The following is a 20,928-nucleotide window of genomic DNA, read 5'->3' as shown; positions in this document are numbered from 1 at the left end:
AACCTGGTCTAAGTGGTCAGAAGGCATGTGTCTATTCTAAAGAACTTTCTCACAATGAACACAGGATAAGTACAGGCAAAGGGACAGGTGCCCCACTGCTGTGTCCCTGCAGACCCCGGGATACTCTATTCTTTTCCATATAAACAGAAACGTTTATTGAGCACCTCCACAGCCAGCAGGGCACTGTTCTAGGTGTTGCTGGGGTGAGGGTGGGCACGTTTACAAACAGGGACAAGGCAATTGCTGTAGTAAGTACCTTCCTCGCAGGGTTGTCATGAGGATTGTTCTTAACACGTCGTCGCAAAGCACTTGACCATGTCTGGCACATAGTAAGTGTGACTGAAGGGCCAGTTATCACTACCCATTTAACTATAAGACTTTCGGAGCCTAGCCCAGGACCTGCGTATGCTCCCAAGAAAAGACAGATTAAAACCCTCACCATCTAGTGAGGGAGATACGCAAATACTTTAGGGCCACTTTCCTAACCGTGGGCTCTAAGGGACGTTCGCAAAGGCTCAGTTGCAAAGCAGGACGGCCACAGTCGTTAAGGGGCGCCTGGATTTGGTCTAGTGAGGAGGGCAAAGGGATAAGACACGACTGGAGACCGCGGAGGGGCTCAAACTGGGGGAGGAGGTCTCGCAGGCCACAGTGTCTGCGCTCTGGGCCGCAAGGAGGCGGGCCCAGGACTGCGGAGAAAACTCCCGAAGCCGGGGAGGGGGTTTGGAAGCGTCTAAGACCATATTGGGGGCGTCTGGCTGGCAGAGCCGCCGAGCCCCGCCCCCGCCGCCTTCCTGGGGGCTCCCGGGGGAGCGCCCCGGCTGGCGGCAATCTTCACACTCTCCGAACCTGCGGCTCGGGCCGCTCGCGACCACTGACGCCCGGCCTGCAACCCAGCGACGGTCCAGGCCCCAGTCCCGCCCCAGGCCCACATCCGGCGCGTACCACCTGCGGCGCCACACAGCCGCGCTCCCCCGCAGCCGCGAGTGGTATGGCCCGGCCCCGCCCCCTTACGCCACTAGGGGCGGGGCGTCCCCCGTCACGTGACGGGGAGTGACCTCGCCGCCCGGCGCCATGGGGGCTTCGGACCCGGAAGTGGCGCCCTGGGCTCGCGGCGGTGCCGCGGGGATGGCGGGAGCCGGAGCAGGAGCGGGAGCTCGCGGCGGAGCGGCGGCGGGGGTCGAGGCTCGGGCTCGCGATCCGCCGCCCGCGCACCGTGCACACCCGCGCCACCCTCGACCCGCGGCGCAGCCTTCCGCCCGCAGGATGGACGGCGCGTCCGGGGGCCTGGGCTCCGGGGACAACGCCCCGACCACCGAGGCTCTTTTCGTGGCGCTGGGCGCTGGTGTGACGGCGCTCAGCCACCCGCTACTCTATGTGAAGCTGCTCATCCAGGTGGGGGCCAGGGCGCCGTCGGGAGATGGGGGCTGCTGTGAAGGTGACAGGCCGGGATCTGGAGGAGGATGGGGGCAGGGAGCCTATGGTGACGGATTTGGGAAGAGGGGCGGAAGACGGCAGGTTTGGTGAGCTGAAGGAATGGGACAGAAAGGAAGCGTTGATGGGTCTGGGGGTGAAGGGATAGAAGCCACAGATTTGGGAGAGGATGAAAGGAACAAGGCATTTGGCGGGTGCAGGGGAGGGGTCGAAGGGATGAAGGAGAGGATTTGGAGGTTGAAGGAAGGGAGGTGATGAACTTGGAATTGGAGGAAAGGGGCAGCATTTGGGGGCGAGTAAAGAAGCAACAGAATGGGGGAGGGGCGGGAAGTTTTGGCGAATGGGCGGGGAGGAGGATTGGGGGGCCAAAGCAAAGTATTTAGATGAAGAGCACATATTTAGAGTAGAGGGGAGCAAGAGCTCTGGATTTGATAGAGATGGATTTAAAGCTGTTTGAGGGGACAAAGGACTGGAGGCCAGGGCCAAAAATTTAGGAGAGAAGGAAGAAAGAGCATCAGCCTCGGGGGAGGGAGGTGGAGAGGAGAAGGTGGCGTTGGATTTAATGGTGAGGGAATTTGGTGGGACAGGGCGAAGGCAGAGGATTTAGCAAGGGAACGCTATGAGTTTGATGGCGACGACAGATTTGGTGGGAGGAGGGGACAAGGTGACGCGTTTTGAGGGAGGGGAACAGATAGGGCGACGCAGTGGGGGAGGGGTGTGATGGCGATTCTTATGGAGAGGGGAGCCAGAAGGAGGCTTTTAGGGAGAAAGGGATGACGCACTTGGGAGAGAAAATGAAAGTCACAGTTGGGGTCGGGAGGTGGGACTCAACAGTCCTTGTATGGGGGGGATGGGTTATGGAAGTATTGGAATTAGGCAGGAGGGGCGGTTGGGACTTAAGGTGGCAAGATTGGTAGAGGCTGGCAGAAACTGAGGCCAAGGTGGGGATGACTCTGGAATGGAGCCATGCAGGGGCACTTGGCATATGGTGGTGGCCAGCAAGACCTTGCAGATGAAGTGGACTGCTTGAGAAAGAGAGAGAGATTGAGCTGGAAGGAGGCTGGGTGGAGGGGGTGCACTTGGCAGAATTAGGTGGGTGGCTAAGATAGGCACTGTTTAGATGGGGGTGATTCCAGCCTGGACTGGAACTGAAGATTTAGCCTAGAATTTTCCAGTTAGGGGAACGGCGGCAGGGCGGGGGTGTGAAAATTGAGATGGAGACCAACCAAGATTTGAGGTTTGAGTCGAGGCGAATGGGTGTTAGATTTACTATCTCTTTAACTGGGCTGAGAGATTGGTGGGGGGGAGGGGGACGTTCGGTTGGAATGGGAGCAGTTGGAATCTGGGCTCTGAGGAATGGGGCAAGGGGTTTTTAGGTGTGACCGGGAGTATGACAAGGAATGAGGAGATTCGGTCGGGGACATCAGGGTGCCTGACTAGCGTCTAATTGTGACTGAGATTTGGAAATGGCTGGTGGGGGGAGATTGGGACTGGCATTTGGTTGTGTTTTGGGAGTGAGGGCTGCTTGATTTGGGGGATTAGGATTGTATTTTCAGCAATAGAGATTACAGGTTTGGGAGAGAGAGTGGGGCTTTGGAACTGGTTGTTACCCGAGATGAGAAGTAAGGGTCCCAAGAGCTGAGTTTTTCCTCTGACGGAGTGAGATTGGGTGAGGGTTGTGTTTTTAGGGTGGGAGATAGGAGAGTCTGTAGAGTGGAGGGTGCTGAAATGCATAAGGAAAGGGGCGGGGGGAGGGTTCATTGTTTGGACCTTGGTAGATGTGGTTTACTGGTTTGAGGAGAAAATTGAAATACAAGCGATTCGAAGAGGGAATTGGGAATGAGGAACACCAAAGCACTGGGTGGGGGAGGATGGGTGAGCCCACTTGGGTGGTCTATCTGATTTGAACCCAGCTGGTGCTGAGTGTAACGTGTTTCAGGGTGAAACCTTAGTAGGTAGAGCTCGGGAGTCAGCAGCAGTTTGCAGAAAAGGCAGAACCTGTTTGAGGGGGCAGGTGGCAAGATTGGAGTGGCAGGTCTGGGGGTTGACTAGATCAAGTGACTAAGAACGCAGGGCCTCATATCAGGGTTCGTCTGTGTTAAGTTTCGGGAGTTCGGGATTTGAGGGTGATGAACTGGCCCCACCAGTGCCTGATACAGAGTTACAGCTTTGGCTGTGGTTGGGACTGGGGAAACAGATTTGGGGATGAAATAGGGTGAATGGGACTTGGGCACAAATAACGAAAACTTGAGAATGAGGGGAATAGGGCTGCGATGTGTGCCTTTCATAATCTCAGGTGCAAGCACAAGAAATAGACTCAACAAACTGGGGGACTATGGGGTGAGGGGACACAGCAGACTTAAAGGTGCGCTTGGAATTACTCGGACTCCCAAGTTGTGACTAGACGGAGACAGCAACAGAATAGTAGCTCACGCTTGGGAGTTGAAGGTGTGAAGGGAATACCGCCTATCGAAGAGAACAAAATCAAAACTTAAGTCAGAACCTTTGAACGTTTATCCAAGCAGGAGAAAGGTCTAGCAGGGGAGGGCTCACTGCACGGGTCAGCTGGCTCATGTCTTTCCTTCAACTCCCCTGGGCTGGAATTTGTTTTTTAAAGAAGGTCACCGTCGTGGAGGGTTTTTCATCTATAGTCCGTAATCTCTCCGGTAGCTCAAAATCACATCGACAGGGGACAGCCAGAACTTTCAAAAACACTTGACTAAGGTGAAGAAGGGAGGAAATTAGCCTAGGAAAGCCCTGGAAGCATACCTAGTCCAGTTTTTAAGACAGAACATCCCAACTCTGCCATCCCTGCTCCCTTCCTCATCCTAAAGGAGCTGCTGTGGTGCAGGGGCTTGGCTGGCCTCCTTTGAGGGTCACGGCTTGTGTCCTGGAAGGGGCCTTCTCCTATTCCACTCAGGTGCTGGTCTCCCAGGCACCTTGCTTTCTCCCTGACAGCAGAGTCTCTCTCCTCATCAGTTGGCAGCATAATAAATGGCCTCACCCTTCAGGAGAGAGACCCCACCTCCTCAAAGGTGTGTGGGTGGCTATGTCCTTCCCTCCCCCCGGCACCCCCCATCGTGCCATGAGTTTAATGGCTACTGTCATCATAACCTGCATCTATACAGCAAGAATTATGATAGCCCTACAGAAATGAGGGGGGTCATTCTGTCACAGGGCTATGAAGTGATCAAGATTAGAATACAGATGAGGAATTGTTTGAGGAGCAGCCGAGTTTGGAGGTAACGGTTTGCTCGGCCTGGGAGCGAGAGCGACTGATTTGTCAGCGTCTGCGTTGGGTGCAGAAAGGAACCTGAGTGTGGGCCGCACTCTGGGGTGGAGCTGAGCTGTCCTGAAGTTCAAGACCGAGGTGGGGGTGGGATGTGTTTTGGAGTTGGCACACTGGGGATTGAGGTTGGACTGAAGTTTTAGCCCAGAGATGGGACTTAACTGAGATTTATTCTGAGATGAGTGCAGGGTTTGAAGCACACAAAAACACTGGAAATGTCTGGCATTTGAAGGTGAGAATGTTGGGGGATGGGGTGACTTGGATTATGGTAGAGGGTAGGGATCTGGGACTGTACACTTCCGTTCATTGGGAGCTTACATGATGCTGACGGTTCTAGATTCTGATGACGTTTCTGGTATGTTTTGCTGGGGAAACCAGCAAGAGCAGCATTGGAATTTGTAGAAGAGGCAGAGGCCTGGGGTATGAGAAGCGGTGAGCCGGACCACCATAGAATCTGACCTTGCTTTTGTATTTGTTGATTCTGAAGGTGGGTCATGAGCCGATGCCCCCCACCATCGGGACCAATGTGCTGGGGAGGAAGGTCCTCTATCTGCCCAGCTTCTTCACCTATGGTGAGTGTGCTTTCCAGGCAGGAGGGCCCGCGCCGACAAAAAAAGCGCGTCACACGTCACAGGGGGAGCAGGCCCAGCTGGCCCCCCGGGAACACACAGGACAGCGCGACACCCACGCTCAGAACTGGCGGGGATCAAAGAGTGACCAGAGGCAGCAGGGTTGCTGGGGCGGGAGCAGGTGAACAATGCAGCTTTGGGCCAACTCCTCTGCCAGCAGCTGCCAGCCGTCAGCCCAGGCAGCAGGAGGGGCCGGGCCAGGACACTGGTCCCTGTCATCCCTGCCGCTCCAAGTTGTGCCTGGAAGTGTTGAGGGGGGGGGGGGTCCGGGAGGTTTCCTTTTGATTTCTGAGCAGTCTGGGCTGTTACCAGTTTTCCTACTTTCCTTTTAGTCCAGGAGGAGGCCTGTCGGGGGCTTCCTGGGTTCTTTTCCTTCTTCCTCCTCTTTCCCCTGCATCCCTCAGGCAGTGGACCCCACTCAGGCACCTCCACACAGGGGGCACAGGGCGGCCAGCACACGCTGCATTGCGCTTCACGTCTGGCATGCCCCGACCCGCTGCACGAGCTCGGGCAGATCGCTTCACTGCTCTGGCCTTGTGCTTCTAGTCTGCAAAGCTGTGTCTGCTTCTTCATCCGGGCCCCTCAGGCAAGCAGCCCCCAGCCCCCTCCGTGGCTCTGCTGCCTAGGAGGTCTGTCCACCAGCGGCCCGCCACACTGGAGCTTGTCCAATGCCACCTGAGCCCACCTGGCCGCCTCCACTGCTCGTCCCCAGACCCCCAGGCGCCAGCTGGCCAAAAGCCTTTCAAACCCATTATCGCTGCCTCTCTCCCAGTCCCTACCCTCCTTAGACTTCTTTAAACGTGCCCTTGCTTCTCCATGTTCCCAGCTGGCTGATACCCTCAGGCTCCCTCCACTTCAGCTCTTCTTTCTTGTTTGGTTAGTCTAGAATGTTCTCTGAAAATCTTTTTCTAATTAATTAATTATATATTTTTAAGCATTTATTTATTTTTGAGAGACAGACACAGCGCATGAGCAGGGGAGGGGCAGAGAGAGAGGGAGACACAGAATCCGAAGCAGGCTCCAGGCTCTGAGCTGTCAGCACAGAGCCCGACGCGGGGCTCGAACTCACAGATGGCGAGATCATGACCTGAGCTGAAGTCAGATGCTCAACCGACTGAGCCACCCAGGCACCCCACCTTTCTTTGTGTGTGTTTTGAGAGAGAGAGACAGCTTGAGTGTGCATGCGTGTGTGAACGGGAAGGGGCAGAGAAAGAGGGGAACAGAGGATCCGAAGCAGGGCCTGCGCTGACAGCAGAGAGCCAGATGTGGGGCTCCAACTCAGTATGAGAGTACGACCTGAGCCGAAGTCAGATGCTCAACCGACTGAGCCACCCAGGCGCCCCTGAAAATCTTGCTGCTGAATAACCTGTGGTTTTGCCTCCTGTCACCTTTTTTAAATTTCACACACTCTTGGCAGAATCTGATGTCCTGTTTGTCTTCCATTTTTGCCACCATGACATTGAGTAGTCTAGGGCCAGGCAGAACATATCATTTTGTGGGGAAGTGTGTCCGTATTTGTTTTTATTTAAAAACCGTCAGTGAAGGGGGGAGGGAGAAGGCCCAGAAGTAGGCACAGGAAAGCCAGTGTACAAAGCTAACACTGGGTTTGTGGGAAGCCAGCGTGGCCGGCTGCCAGCCCCTCCATTGTGGCCTCTACGCACGCTCTAGCCGAATGAGGGACCTCAGGTCAGAGCCCAGACTGTCTCTACTTGTGTCACACAGTCATTCCCGGAAGGTCTCACGGTAGAGGGGTCTTGACCCACATTTTGCCTCTTGCAGAGATGAGCAGAGCTCTGAGGTGCCCCTGCTCACGCCGCGTGTGTAAATGTTGTTTCAGTCCAGATGTTGTAAACAGATGCCCGTTAAGCCGCTTTAGACACCCTGCCTGCTCTCCCGTCAGGGAGGGGGCTCAGCTGTCTGCATGTCTAGATGCTGTCTGGACAACATCTACTCCTCCCCATGTCATGTTGGAAAGTGCCATAGCTGTCGTGACATTCTTTGGTGTAACAATGAAATTCCTGGAGAGAAACCATGGCGTGACGGAGCCCCTGGCCGGCTGTGGGACCTTCTGGGCCCACAAAGGCCCCTGGAGGAATTTTTGCCTGCCTTCCTCTGCTCTGAGAAACAGGAGTTCCTGCTCCTTTTTTACTGGTGGGCAGATCAGCTAGAAAGAGGTTAAGTGACTCACTCATGATCCCTCTAAGACTTTTTCCTACCTGGCTCTCTCTTGCTGGCTGGAGCTCCCCTCCCTCAAAATAAACCTTTCTTCCCCTGGTTCACTCTGAAGCAGGGCACCCTGCTGTGTCACCCAGTGTCCTGTCCCCTCCTACTCTTCTCTTTCCAGTCCCACCCCTATCTCAGGAAGCTAAATATGCAGGGAACAGGTGCTCCCGGCCCCACCATGAGCCCTTTCTAGCAGCGACATTGAAATGCTGGGTTGGCAGACATGTTGCAGTGGAGAGAAAGGTGCATTTGCCGGTTCCTGCCACTGCGTGGTGCTAAGGAGCTGAAGTCAGGTCTGGAAGGGGAGCACAGTGAAAGTTCTGCTAGCTTCTAGGTGTGCAGGTTTAAAAAAAAAAAATGATCGTAGTTTAAAAGTTGATACTAAAATAATGACACATTGGAGCCCCTGGCTAGCTCAGTCGGTAGAGCATGCGACTCTTGATCTTGAGGTTGTAAGTTCGAGTCCCACGTTGGGTATAGAGATTACTTAAAAACATAAAATCCCGGGGCGCCTGGGTGGCTCAGTAGGTTAAGCCTCTAGCTCTTGGTTTCAGCTCAGGTCATGATCTCACAGTTCGTGAGTTCAAGCCCCGTGGCCGGCTTCATGCTGACAGTGCAGAGCCTGCTTGGATTCTCTCTCTCCCTCTCTCTGCCCCTCCCCTGTTCGTGCTCGCTCGCTCTCTTTCAAAGTACATAAAAAACTTAAAAAAAAATAATGAAACATTAAGAGAGGTATCCTTTTAGAGATCCTAATGAAAAAACACTGATTCATACAGGTAGGGTCTACCTTCCCTGACTGCTTAAGTTTTTTCTCTAGAATAGTTCATTGGTGCCTGTTACTTCTCCACTAGCTATGTTGTTTCCCCACCTCATCCCCTGCTGTGAGTCATAAATGCTAACAGGTACTAAGGTGGGGCCTGGGTGCAGCACAGGGTAAGGGTGGTCCTCTTCCTGGTATGCTCAGGGGACATTCTTGAGCCTTTCTTCTGGGAGTTTTTCCTTTTTCCTCCCTTAAGTTGCAAACTTCATCATTGCCTGCGGGCACTCTTTTTCCTTTTTTTCTCTCCCCCAAGAAAAACTGTTTCTTAATTAATGATTTAGTCATCTCTACACGCAGTGTGGGGCTCGAACTCACAACCTCTAGATCAGAAGTCGCACGTGCCTCCAACTGAGCCAGCCAGGCACCCCAAGAGAAACATTTCCTTTTATAAGCAACAGAATTGGTTTGTGGGTTGTAGCAGTTAAGTTGCTGAGTTGAAACACTAGCTGAGTTTGCCAAGTCGATTTTTCAAACTTAAAACAAAAATTTGTGTCTTTGGCAAAAATACATTTTGAAGGTTTTACAAAAAGAAATGGGCTAGAGAAGACTCTGGGGTTGGGGCCTGATTGCTTGTGGGCTTTGGACAGCTGCCCCCTTCCGTGACCCAAGTCAGCATGTGCTGAGGGACAGGCTGCATCTGGTCTGGGTGTGACTGTGACCGGGGGTGGGTCTGTCGGGGCAGGGGATGTGACACTGCCACCTCTGCTTTCTTGTAGCCAAGTACATCGTGCAGGTGGATGGGAAGATAGGGCTGTTCCGAGGCCTGAGCCCCCGACTGATGTCCAATGCCCTCTCCACTGTGACCCGGGGCAGTATGAAGAAGGTGAGCCTGGGGGGCAAAGCCAGGATCGGTTGCCTGAGGTTCTCCCCAAGCTCCCTGGTGGCCTCAGAGGCAGCCATGTGCACTGGTCCGGTTTCTCCTTTCCCAGGGGACACCCAGGCGCCATAGCCAGGCTCCAGACCCTGGTGCGTCAACACCTCCTTGATTGGGAAGTTTCCCGTCCCTATTCCTCCTGCTTTCCCCCAGCTGTGACAAGCTGTGACCGCAGGTGGGGGGAGAGGGGTCCCCTCCCCCACCCCCGCCAAGCTCCAGCCCTGGGGTTACCAGAGGTGAACCTAGCTGCAGGGAAAATAGTAGGAGCTGATTCCTGCCATTCCTGTCCCTTAAGAGTTACATTGAGGAGGCATAGCTGAACTTTGCTTTTGGCAAAGTTTTTTGGGTTTTGGGGGTTTTGTTCTTGTTTTTAATTAAGTAAGCTTTATGCCCAACCGTGGACTAGAACCCACGACCCTGAGATCAAGAGTCACATGCTCCACCAACTGCGTCAGCCGGGCGCCCCACTCCTTTGTTTTTGTACCTCAGGTTTTCCCTCCGGATGAGATCGAGCAGGTCTCCAACAAGGACGACATGAAGACTTCCCTGAAGAAAGTGGTGAAGGAGGTGGGCATCTGGGGTCGGAGAGGGACAGGCCCCGGAGGGGAGTCTGATTGTTTCTCACTGCCGAGTTGGACAGGTCATTGAAGAGACAGGGTTGGCTCTTCACTCCGCATGGATAGGGTGGGACATGGAAGGAGCCCCGACATGGCCATTGCAAGGAATCCCAGAAAGCCTGTCAGCCATCATGGGGCCTGGCCTGAGACCCAGCCGCACCCCTGGGCGGAGGAAATGGGGGGTGGGTGACAGGTGGGGCTATCCGAGGTAGACTGGCCCCATCGGGGGCTGTGGGATCCCAGTTTGTCCATTGTAAGAGCTTGTGTTCCCCTTGAGGGCCCATTCGAGAGAGAGGCCAGACCAAGTCCCTGCCCTCTGCTCTCTTCCAGACCTCCTACGAGATGATGATGCAGTGCGTGTCCCGCATGCTGGCCCACCCCCTGCACGGTGAGCCACCCCTTTAGAGACTGCCTCTCACCTGTGGGATAAGCCCTTGTGGACTGAAGCTGGCGGCGGTAGAGCCCTGGGAAGTGTAGTGGGGTGGGGTGTTCCCCCGGAACCGCACTGAGGAGAGATTGGCAGGGAGTCCTGGCCACAGGGAGCAGGGGCCCTTCCCGGGCAAGAAGAAATGGGATGCTGTGGTCACGGGGTACGACGGGGAAATCCCAGAGGCCCTCCTCCCCTGCTGCGCTCTGACACAGGCCTTGGGCAGCGGCCGCTGCACCGGGCACCCCACAGCTGGGTGCCCTGGGTTTTGGCCACGACATTACCTGCGTGTGTTTCTTTTTCCTCAGTCATCTCAATGCGCTGCATGGTCCAGTTTGTGGGACGGGAGGCCAAGTACAGGTGGGTAATTCTTCCAGGACTGGCAGGAGTGGTCCTGTCACCCTTCAGAGTCTGCCAGGACAGGCCGTGCTGGGGTCAGTTGCTGTCCCTTCTCTACTCTCGTTCTAACGTGCTAGCTTCAGAGGAACATGGCAGTGGGCGGCCATCGACAGTGTCCAGGGGCGTTTTCTCCCCTCCATCCCATGTCCGGGGCTGCCCTGCAGAGGGGTGAGTGGGAGTGGAGTTGGCTTGGACCGTGCCACCTGGGACTGCACTAGGGTTCCATCCTGGACCCCCTAGTTCTGCCCTAACCATTTCTCCAGCTCTCACAGAGCTGACTTGTAGGTCGTTTCATCTTCTGCTAAGAGGTGGTTCCACCCTGTGGGCGGGGGCCCACTCCATTGCTTGCTTACCGAATACCTCCCGGCATCTGCCGGGCCCGCAGTGAGCTCAGTGCCGTGGGGGCAGAGCTGTGTGGACAGAGCTCTTCCCCGGGACGGTTATGCCCTCCTGTCCTCCTTGCCCCACGAAACCCCGTGGAGGACAGCAGGCAGATCCTAGAGGCACGTGGCAGGAGGACACATCTCTGTTACCCTTCCCAAGACTCTTATCTCCTGGCTTCAGTTGTTTCCGGCAGCTGTCCTGTGGGGCCGCTTCCCCAGGCAACTCGGCTGCCATGGCCTCATTTGAGGTTCACTAATGGGAGGTTGGCCCATTCTCCCAAAATGAAACCGCGAGGTTGGTAGACACGACCAGGAGGGGATGGTCTGGCTCAGAGCCCCAGTGGCCAAGAAGAAGGGCTGGGGGCCTGGCAGGGCTGGGTGACTTGGGAGCAACCTCGGCTCCCATCGTCTCTCTGTTAAACTTCCCCTGCCACTTAGGCTTTGTAGGGCCTCTGCTCAGGATAGGCCACTTCGCATTGCGAGCCACAAGTCGTAGAGATTGCTCTTAAGCCTGCTTTGCGGCTCTTAAGCCTGCTTTGCGTTTCATACCTGATGCCAGCCTGTCCTTTGATCTCCAAGCGCCTGCTGGGGAGGGCCAGGTGACTTTTCCCAGGCTGCATCGGGGCCTTCTGCTACAGGACCTTCTGCCTCAGGTTCCTTCTCTGCCCTCTGGGCAGGTGGTTCCCCGCTCGCCACCCCTCCTGCTCTCACGCTGTCAGGCATGCAGTCTTCTCTGCTGGAAGGCTGCTGAGCCAGGGATAGGCACTAGGGCCAGGCAGGAGAAGGTCCCGTTACCTTTGCAGCAGCCCAGACTGGAGGCCAATTCCCAAATTCCAGATCCACAGCAGGCAGTAGTAGAGAACCGTTAGGCTCCTATCCTGGGGTGAGTGGGTTTCCCATCCCCGTGAACTGTGTCAGTGCCCCTCACTCCTAGACGAGAGCTCTCTCTAATCTTCTCCACTTGGTTTCTGCCTGGTAACACAGAATCTCCTCTCTGCATCCCAGCCCGGACTGGATGGCTTTGAGCAGGGATGGTGGGCTCTCCTCTCCTCTCCCCCACCCCCCCCCACCCCCCAGGGGTGGTCTTCTCCACAGTGACTGGGTGACCTCGTACCCCTGTCTTGCCTTCTTCACAGCGGCGTGCTGAGCTCCATCGGGAAGATTTTCAAAGAGGAGGGGCTGCTGGGATTCTTTGTGTACGTGAGTTTCTGTACCCCATAGCTGGCCACGTGGCGTGGCTCTACTAACAGACACGTTCTCAACCTCCCAGGCTGTAGCTGCCAGGCTCAGACTAACCACTGGGCTCCGTCCTGCCTGCATAGCTGCATTCTGGCTCCGTGCAGCCCTGGGGCTCGCGTGAGCCAAGGATTGTCAGGACCGATGCCATCCCGCCCTTTGCAGATCACGGCTCACACAGAAATGGTACTGCGTGTCCTGCACGCTGCGGAGAGGGACTGACGGGCCCCTCCCCCAGACCCCGTCCATTTGCCCTGAGGCCGATCTTCAGGAGCCAGGGCACTCTATCTAGGGTATTCCACATGGCAATCCATACTTCTGGCTTCTCCTGAAAAGTCGGGAAACCCGGCTCTGCTGAGCCTGTGTTTGTGCGGAGCAGCCAGAGGCAGGGCACGTGATCTCCCGAGGACCGCGGATCCCTGCCCTCCTCACTGTCTTGCCTCCGCCTTAGTTCACATGTAAAAGAGAAAGACCAAAAAGACTGTGTCCAGACAGAATAAACCACAAGCAGACCCAAGAGCCAAGCCTGACATGTGGCTTTTGTTTGGCCTTGTTAAGACCTTGGCAGTGACATACGTGTCTAAGCACGGAGTCCTCTGTTCATTGTGGCTTTATAGTTGGTCAGGAGTTTTTATGCAGGATCTCTCATGTAACCAAGAGACGACCATGTAGGTGTGTGTGTGTGTGTGTGTGTGTGTGTGTGTGTGTGCGCGTGCGCGCATATGTAATATATAATAAATGGTTCTCACCAGGGGTGATTTTTGCCTCCAGGGGACATTGGTCATGTCTGGAGACATCTTTTGCTTGTCACAGTTGGCATCTAGTGGGTAGAGGCCAGGGATGCTGCTAAAATAAACATCCTGCAACGCAGAGATCGGCCCCCCAAGACAAAGAATTATTTGTCCCTAAGTGTCAATAGTGCCAGGATTGAAAAACCTTGATCTATACACACACTCACACACTCCTATATTCAGGTGTGTGTGTGTGTGTAAGTAAAATGAATATTTGATTGTGTGACTGGTACATCAGACCGTAAAACTACATGGCCCCACCTCTGGCTGTTTTCATACTCACTCTGTGGTCCTCTTCTGGTGTGTGAAGAGCTTCTGACACAACACACGCTTGCTCATTGGGTTCTTCTGTTTATCACATATTTGCAGACCAGGTGATACATATGTGTTACAGGACTGAGGAGGCACCAAAGCTTATGTGAGTGGTTAGTCTGAGCACAGGTCGGGGCAGCAAGATTGCAGATGGCATTCTTGAAGTTCATTTTAGTCACGTCCCTTCAATATACATTTTTTTGAGCTTTGCAAATATTTTTTGAAACATTAAAAACATTTTTTTAGTGTTTATTTTTGAGAGAGAGACAGACAGACCGTGAGCAGGGGTGGGGCAGAGAGAGAGGAAGACACAAAATCCGAAGCAGGCTCCAGGCTCCCAGCTGTCAGCACTGAGCCTGATATGGGGCTCAAACCCACGGACCGTGAGATCATGACCTGAGCCAAAACCGAGTCAGATGCTTAACTGACTGAGCCACCTAGGTGTCCCTGTCTTTTTTTTGTTTTTAACTTGTGTTTTTTTTTTTTAACGTGTTTGCATGTTTAGATATTAAGGACATTATTTCAAAATATTTGAAAAGCTTGGATTCGAGCCCCACGTCAGGCTCTGTACTGATATCACAGAGCCTGCTTGGGATTCTCTCTCTTTCCTTCTCTCTCTGCTCCTCTCCTCACGTTCGCATGTACATGCACTCTCTCTCTCAAAGTAAATAAATAAACATTAAAAAAAAAACCCCACAAATAGCACGCAGGACCTATTGATCTCAATCTGGCTTTTTGCCCTCTGCACCGTATCTTAGGAACCTTCCATCACATTTTGTAGAGCTGTTTAATTCTAAAGGCCATCATTTTAACTGTCAGTCCTCTTTGCAAAAGCTTGTATGGAATGGCTTCAATGGAACATTCTAGGGGTGAAGACAACAGATGCATGGAGCAGAGTGCTTTGTGAGAGTTGATTAGGTAAAGAGGCCAGGAGAAAACTATCAATGTGTAGACCCTGTTTCATAATCTGCATTTGAAAATCCCAGATTTAGCAACATTCACATCTTGAGGCCGCGCCTCTGTAGTTTGAAAACCACTTGTGAGACCGCAGACTTACTGGCATCAGATGTGGTGTGTGACACCCCCACGGAGAAAAGCACACTGCCTTCCTGGCGTGGGTAGCCACTGGCCCACATGGCCCCTGCGGGCTGTTGTCCTGAGGCGGTACTTTTGGCTATGCTGAAGTTTTCAGCTTGGAACATCCCTGCCTCCTTCTTGGGCGTGGAGCCCCCAAGAAATGTTCCCCTCCCTCCCCTGCTCATCTTTGCTCACCTTGTTTTTTAGCGGCTTAATCCCTCACCTCCTTGGAGATGTGGTTTTCTTGTGGGGCTGTAACCTGCTGGCCCACTTCATCAATGCCTACCTGGTGGATGACAGCGTGAGTGACACCCCAGGGGGGCTGGGAAACGACCAGAATCCAGGTTCCCAGGTTGGTTGGAACAAGGACTTGTCAATCTTTCCGTGTACTGCTGATGCCCAGGGTCAGGGGCAGACTCGAGGACTCTGGGATCTGAGCACCAAGGTCCTGAGGGCTAGGGATTCTCTGGGGAGTGGCCTAAGAGGGCCTCTCATTGTCCCGGGGGCAGCTTTGCTTCTGGGGAGAGTGGGCTCCAGAGAGGAGATTCAAGATCCGCAACCAGACCTGGAGGAGTTCATGGAATGCATGTCCTTGGGCAGTTTTAGAAATAAAACGGATCCCAGCTTATCCGAGGAAATGATCCAAGTAGGAATCAGGAAATCAGGACACAGACCAGCTAATAACCCTCTAACTTTTGCTTCATGTTTCATGCTTAACGTTCACTCTTTTGTGAACATTATGGTATTTGATCCCAACAGCACCCCATTTGTGAAAGGAACAGGGCAGGTGTAATGTCCCATTTTACTGGTAGAGAAGTTGAGACCCAAAGATTGAGAGGCTCTCCAGAGGCACTGGGCTAGGACTCAGCAGGGCTGGGACTGGGTCTTTCCCTGTGCTCGGCTGAGGGTGCTTCCTCCCGCCTCGAGGTTTTTTTACTTCGGCTAGGAAGTATACCTTATAGGCACACCCCACTCTTTTGTTAGCAGTGGTCCATACAGCCTGGTCTGCACAGACCTCAGCAGGCTAGGTCAAGCATGAGGAGGCTTTGATCCTTGTAAAAGGCGCTTGTTTCAGAAAGGTGTCTGGGGACCTGGTGGGTTGACAGGTTCTGCCTGAACCAGGTTGAGCTGGGGAGCAGTGATGGGCAAGTAGCCAGACACGCTAAGAGCAGGGATTGCCAGCCCCAGGAGGATAGGCGGGCTGGGGGCCTGTCTGTCAGAACCACCTCGTGGTGGGGGTGGGGGTTCATAGCCTGCATATGTCTGTGTCTGGGCGTGTGTCGTGTGGTGAAGAATGTCCCGCCCCAGCTGAGAGCCTCTGCTCAGGGAAACCAGGGCTGGCCTTGGGTAGGTGAGTCTCGCTGGCCTTTCAGCGTAAGCAGGTTCCTAAAGCTCCCTGGAGGCCAGCTCCCACTTGCAGTCAGAGTGGCACACACCCAGGGCCCTGCCCTTTCTCAGGGCCTTGGGGAGAGGGCGGGCGTCGTGTTGCTGCTGTCACGTGCAGAGCAAGGCGGGGACAGCCGGGGCATCTTAGTGGGGGGGAGGGGTGGCCCACAGCTGGAGGGTTTCCCCCGAGTCCAGGTGGGCGGGTGTTTGACCAGGGGCTGCCGCACTTACCACCAGCACAGGCAGTCACCAGCGTCGCGGGAAGGGCTTTGCGAGCGCTCTTCTGCGTGTGGCTTAAAGGCCAAGGCGAGGTTGCCTGTGAGGCAGCCACGCAAGCATCCGCCTGGCAGTATGGCCACGCCCCAGGAACCCTAGGCACAGGTAGTCACCCTTCCTAGCGAGGGGCCGTCCCCTGGGCAAAGAATTCAGGTGTTGGGACTCGGAAGAGGGTGAGACTTTGCTAAGGTGGGAGGGTAGCAGTAGGCTTCGAGTTCCCCCTCGCCTTTTGCTGCAGGACCAGGATTCTGTGTCTGGGGAGTTCAGGGGGGGTGTCTGTCTTTTCGTCCACCTGCTGACCACCGACTGTGTGCCAAGCCCTGGACACTGATCGAGGCAGACCCAGGCCACGCCCTTGGAACTCACGGCTCGTTGGGGTGCACAGGCCAGTGGCCAGTGATCCCATTTACGTGGCCTGCACCTGTGCTCCTCACCATCCCTGGTGGGCTCTCCAAAGCCTTGTCAGTCCACTTACCCCACTTCTGTCTCTCAGAGCTGCCCTTGGCTCTGACTACAAGGCCACAGAAGCCACTGGTGGGCCCTAAAAGGGAACACTGTGCAGCAGTGTGCAAGGAATCGAGCCCAGAGGGTGTGTGAGGCCGGTGTGCAGGGTGAGGTGGGGGGGCCGCAGACCAGGTAGCATGGGGCGAGGGTGCTTGTCTGAAGTCTGCATCCCGAGGTACCTGTAGCAAACCGGTCTCCCTTTCTTGTCCCTCCAGTTCAGCCAGGCCCTGGCCATCCGGAGCTATACCAAATTTGTGATGGGGGTAAGTCGAGCCAGCTGCTCAGCCCACTGCCCTTTCCGCTGCCCTGTGGGCCTGGGTTGGGCTTGGGAAGCCAGCTCTAATGGTGGCTGGAGGCAGGCCTGGGTGTAGGGTGTGGGGACAGCGTGTCCTCGCTCCCTGGGCCGGGGTACGGGCTGGTGGCGGTGGTGGGGTCGCTGCCATTCATGTCTCCCCGGATCTCAGATTGCGGTGAGCATGCTGACCTACCCCTTCCTGCTGGTCGGTGACCTCATGGCTGTGAACAACTGCGGGTAGGTGTGCACCCCTCCCCCCGGCACCCTGCCAGGACCGTGGGGGTGGCGGTCCAGCTGAGGCTGTCCGGTGCTCTGCTTTCTCCCGACTGCTCTGTGTGTAGGCTGGGCCCCCGGTATCCTGGCGTCCTCTGGGATTCACTGCCCCCCTTGGGGATGAATCTGGGATTCAGGAGGTGGGTGGTGGCAGCTCCGGGCCACCCCTTGAGACCTCCTGTCCCTTGGCTGATCCGTCTCCCGTTGTTCAGTGGGGCTGACGTGCTCTCCTTCCTGGGCAGGCTGCAGGCCGGGCTCCCCCCGTATTCCCCCGTGTTCAAATCTTGGATCCACTGCTGGAAATACCTGAGTGTGCAGGTAGGCAAAGCTCCTAACAGAGGAGGTTCCCCCCGCTCTTCCCCCACGTCAATCAGGTGAGACGGTTTTGTGGACTTGACGCTGTGTGGGAAGACAAGGGATCGTCCTGGGGTCCAGTGTTGTCAGTAGGGAGGATAAAGAACGGAGACCTTTGGCGTAAGGCATCTTCGTTAAATTTTCACTTTATTTTAGAAAAGATGTGAGGTCATTAGATCTGAATTTGCTTATAGATTTTACTTTAGACACCGTCTCCTTTTCTTCCTCAACTTTTAAAGACTCATTCTGTGAGGGAGCCCATGGGGTAGGTGGTGAACCTGAAGCCCAGGACCTTAGACCTCGAGTAACACGGCTGACAACGCAGCGGCCAGGAGCACTTCTGACGAGCAGCTGCTGTGTCCGAGGCTGACCCCTCCCTTCTGTGGGTCATCCCTGGTGTCCAGGAGAACCCGAGGCTTGAACTGGGCCATGCGGCGAGGGTGCCCGTCTTGGGATTTCATGTTCTCTGCCCAGGCACCCTCTTGCTGGGCTGCAGCCCTTGGGCCCAGAGGTCAAGGATCCAGGTGTCTGGTTCAGGGCAGATCCTTGCCTTTTCCTAGCCTTGGTTTGCCTCAAAGCAAAGTGGGGCAGCAGTCTGGGGAGGAGCCGGCACACTGACGGGCCTCAGGATCGAGAAGAGGACAGGTGGGAGGAAGCAAGGGAGCAAGAGACACAGTTCTTCCCAGCGGCTCCCGTCAGGTCTACGTCACATCGCATGGGCATTAGGGAGTCCCCGAAGTGTCTGAAGCCAGAGGGCAGCGAGTCTCCTCTATGGGGGTTTCCTGCTGAGTAGCCCCAGCGACATTGGACACCCTGTGACGTGAGGCAGTCCGCTCCCTCGTGCCTCAGCACGTGGCATATTCTGACACTGCCCTCTAGGATTGCAAGCCTGCGCCCTCCACCCCTGCCTGACCCTGGGGTCTCTGAGCTGCTGGACCCTCTCTTGTCCCCTGCTGGCCTTGCTCAGGGGCAGGATGAGAAGCTTGGTGGCCCCTTTCACTGACCTGACTGTTGCTTCCAATCCAGGGCCAGCTTTTCCGTGGCTCCAGCTTGCTTTTCCGCCGGGTGTCCTCAGGATCGTGCTTTGCCCTGGAGTAACCTGAATCGCCTGAAAAAACATGCTGCGTCAGCCTGGCCACCGGGGGTGGGGCCTGACCGTGTCGGGCACCTGTCAGATGAGTCCAACCCAACAACACCTAGATGTGCTCCAGCCAGCTGGGCTTCGGTTTCCGTATTTACCGTGCGTCTGTCCAGAAGTGGGGGTTGGGTGGGGGTGAGGCTGCACCCAGTGGATTGGTTACCTGTTAGGTCCGGGGAGGGTGGGGCAGGCCTAGGGCATTCGGGCACAATCCCCTTCCTTCGCTCACGTGCCAAGTCTGCCTTGTGAAGGGGGCCAGAGAATGGCTAGTGGAGGCCCAGGTAGGATGGGAAAAGGCTCACGGGGTCAGCTCCCACCCCCCCACTCATACCCTCGTCTGCCCCAGCCTCATCCTGCGCCTCAGCTGGGAGCGTTGCCCCCCCTGCTTTGTAAATACGGCGGGATCCGCTTTCATGAGGCCGCCATCATGTCTAGGCCTGTGCGAGAAAGCCCTTGCCACGTTCTGCCTTCGTTCTTCTCAACACTACTTTTCTGATGCCGAGGCGGGCACCTTCTGAATGGGAAATCATGTGACTGCTCAGAGTGTGTCTCCCTCATCAAATGCTCGTCGGTTTAATGGTGATGCCTCACATGCAGGATCTGGTTACCTGTGCAGTTGTGAACACCCAGAAGTTAGGCAGGTCAGTGTCTCTCGTACTATTCGGTTTAAAAGTTCCCGGTAAGATTTGACCTTTTCTCCCTCAAATAAATGTATCGGTGGTGATTTGGAGTTTTGTGGAGAGTCCGTTCTTTTTAATTTCTTTAATTTTTATTTACTTTTGAGAGAGTGTGAGCAGGGGAGGGGCAGAGAGAGAGCGGGACACAGAATCCAAAGCAGGCTCCAGGCTCTGAGCTGTCAGCACAGAGCCCGACGTGGGACTCGAACTCACGAACGGTGAGATCCTGACCTGAGCCGAAGTTGGACACTTAAGCCATCGCCTGGAGAGGCCCTCCCAGCTTCAGAAAATGTTCCACCCAAACCCCTGTCGCCTCAGCACGGTTTGCGGATGACATTCTTGGGTTTTATCAAGAGTCATTTGGCGTGGTTACAGCAGAAGGGGTAGACACGGGCCCAGCTAAAGCGCCAAGCTCTGTCTTCTCTGGTAAAGGCGGATCTCCCTTCAGTTTGTCTGCCCGGTGCTGGGGTTTATAAACCCCCAAAACTTACAAATGGAACCTGCTGGCCTCTGGGGACCATGGGCTTCCATCTGATGGGGCTTGAATACCAGCTGAGTTCCCCGAGTGTTTCTCTGCCCTTGTTCTAGAGGACTGGTTTCAGAGAGTTGGGGTCTGGTGACCGTGGTCCTGCTTCTCACAGGGACGGGAAGGCCCCTGGGATGTTTTTGCAAAACTGGTTTTCCCCAGTGGTCTAGTAACAGTTGTCTTGTGGGCAGTTTGCTTTATGTATCCCTGTTCCCCAGGAATTCAGGAGCATGCCCGTGTGGGTGTCCTGTAAATGTCCGGTGGCTGAGGCCACTGAGGTCTCTTACTCCCTTCAGACTGCTAAAGCGGCAAGGAAAGGGAGCACAGCGGGCCAGGCCTTGCTGGCACCATTTCCTTCCAGAGAAGGAAGGCCCTTCAGAGGCACGTCTGCCTTGTGGCACGTCACCTGTCTCCAGCCCGGTGTGGTTTCCCCCCATGGCACTGACCACTGTCGCGGGGTGACTTTTCTTCCTGTTGCTTCACCTTCAGCTCCTGTGTTTGCATTGATTACTTCCTAAGGCCCCTGTGGATTTAGGGGCACTTGGACTTGGGCATTTCAGGGTCCGGACTACGTTTCCCAGGCTGTCTTCTGCACCCAGAAACAGCAAGAAAATCCCCCTTGGATGCTCGGTCTCAGGTTTTAGGTGAGCAAAGTACAGGTTCTGCCCTTCCTGTTTTTCAGGTCAGTATTCAGATGTAGGTGTTCTGTATGTTAACTTTGTTTGCTCTGTTCCGTGTTTGAAGGCTAACGTCTCACCCACCATCCGAGCCCCTGGTATTTCCCTGTCCGTCCTGGAAACTAAAGTGCGACCAGGTTTTTAGCTGAGAAAGGAGATTGGGTTGGATTGGGGCACAGCTGGGCTGTCAGCGAGAGGAGGGGTGACAGGGAGTTAGTCTCCATCCTCTCCTCCTGGGAAACCTAATTATGAAGGACAAAACCGGGAAGTCCTCTTCTAGGCCTCCCGAAAGGCCTGAGTTGGTAGTGGTGGCC

General features: G+C 55.1%; 1 protein-coding gene across 2 annotated transcripts; it reads left to right on the top strand.

Annotated features, from left to right (window-relative positions):
* Nucleotides 1-1,045: 1,045 nt before the first annotated feature.
* Nucleotides 1,046-19,464, top strand: MTCH1 (mitochondrial carrier 1). 2 transcript variants are annotated; one of them, XM_015538882.2, is made up of 12 exons: nt 1,046-1,392; nt 5,208-5,292; nt 9,109-9,215; nt 9,756-9,833; nt 10,214-10,271; nt 10,619-10,670; nt 12,229-12,288; nt 14,716-14,809; nt 16,890-16,937; nt 17,139-17,206; nt 17,485-17,560; nt 18,623-19,464. In XM_015538882.2, exons 1-12 carry the CDS (start codon nt 1,072-1,074, stop codon nt 18,692-18,694), a joined length of 1,119 nt encoding a protein of 372 aa, XP_015394368.2. In that variant the 5' UTR covers nt 1,046-1,071; the 3' UTR covers nt 18,695-19,464. The 2 variants fall into 2 exon arrangements, with proteins under 2 accessions (XP_015394368.2, XP_042842170.1); XM_042986236.1 differs by having other exon boundaries at nt 14,716-14,860.
* Nucleotides 19,465-20,928: the final 1,464 nt, after the last annotated feature.

Source organism: Panthera tigris, chromosome B2 (assembly GCF_018350195.1).
Source record: "Panthera tigris isolate Pti1 chromosome B2, P.tigris_Pti1_mat1.1, whole genome shotgun sequence".
Classification (NCBI taxonomy): domain Eukaryota; kingdom Metazoa; phylum Chordata; class Mammalia; order Carnivora; family Felidae; genus Panthera; species Panthera tigris.
This window is presented reverse-complemented; position numbering and strand designations above follow the sequence as displayed.

Excerpts from the sequence above, each read along its gene's own strand:
- MTCH1 (XM_042986236.1), top strand. The coding sequence starts at position 1,072 with ATGGGGGCTTCGGACCCGGAAGTGGCGCCCTGGGCTCGCGGCGGTGCC. Across the intron at positions 1,393-5,207 it reads ATGTGAAGCTGCTCATCCAG|GTGGGTCATGAGCCGATGCC; the intron begins GTGGGGGCCAGG and ends TTGATTCTGAAG. Across the intron at positions 16,938-17,138 it reads ATACCAAATTTGTGATGGGG|ATTGCGGTGAGCATGCTGAC; the intron begins GTAAGTCGAGCC and ends CCCGGATCTCAG.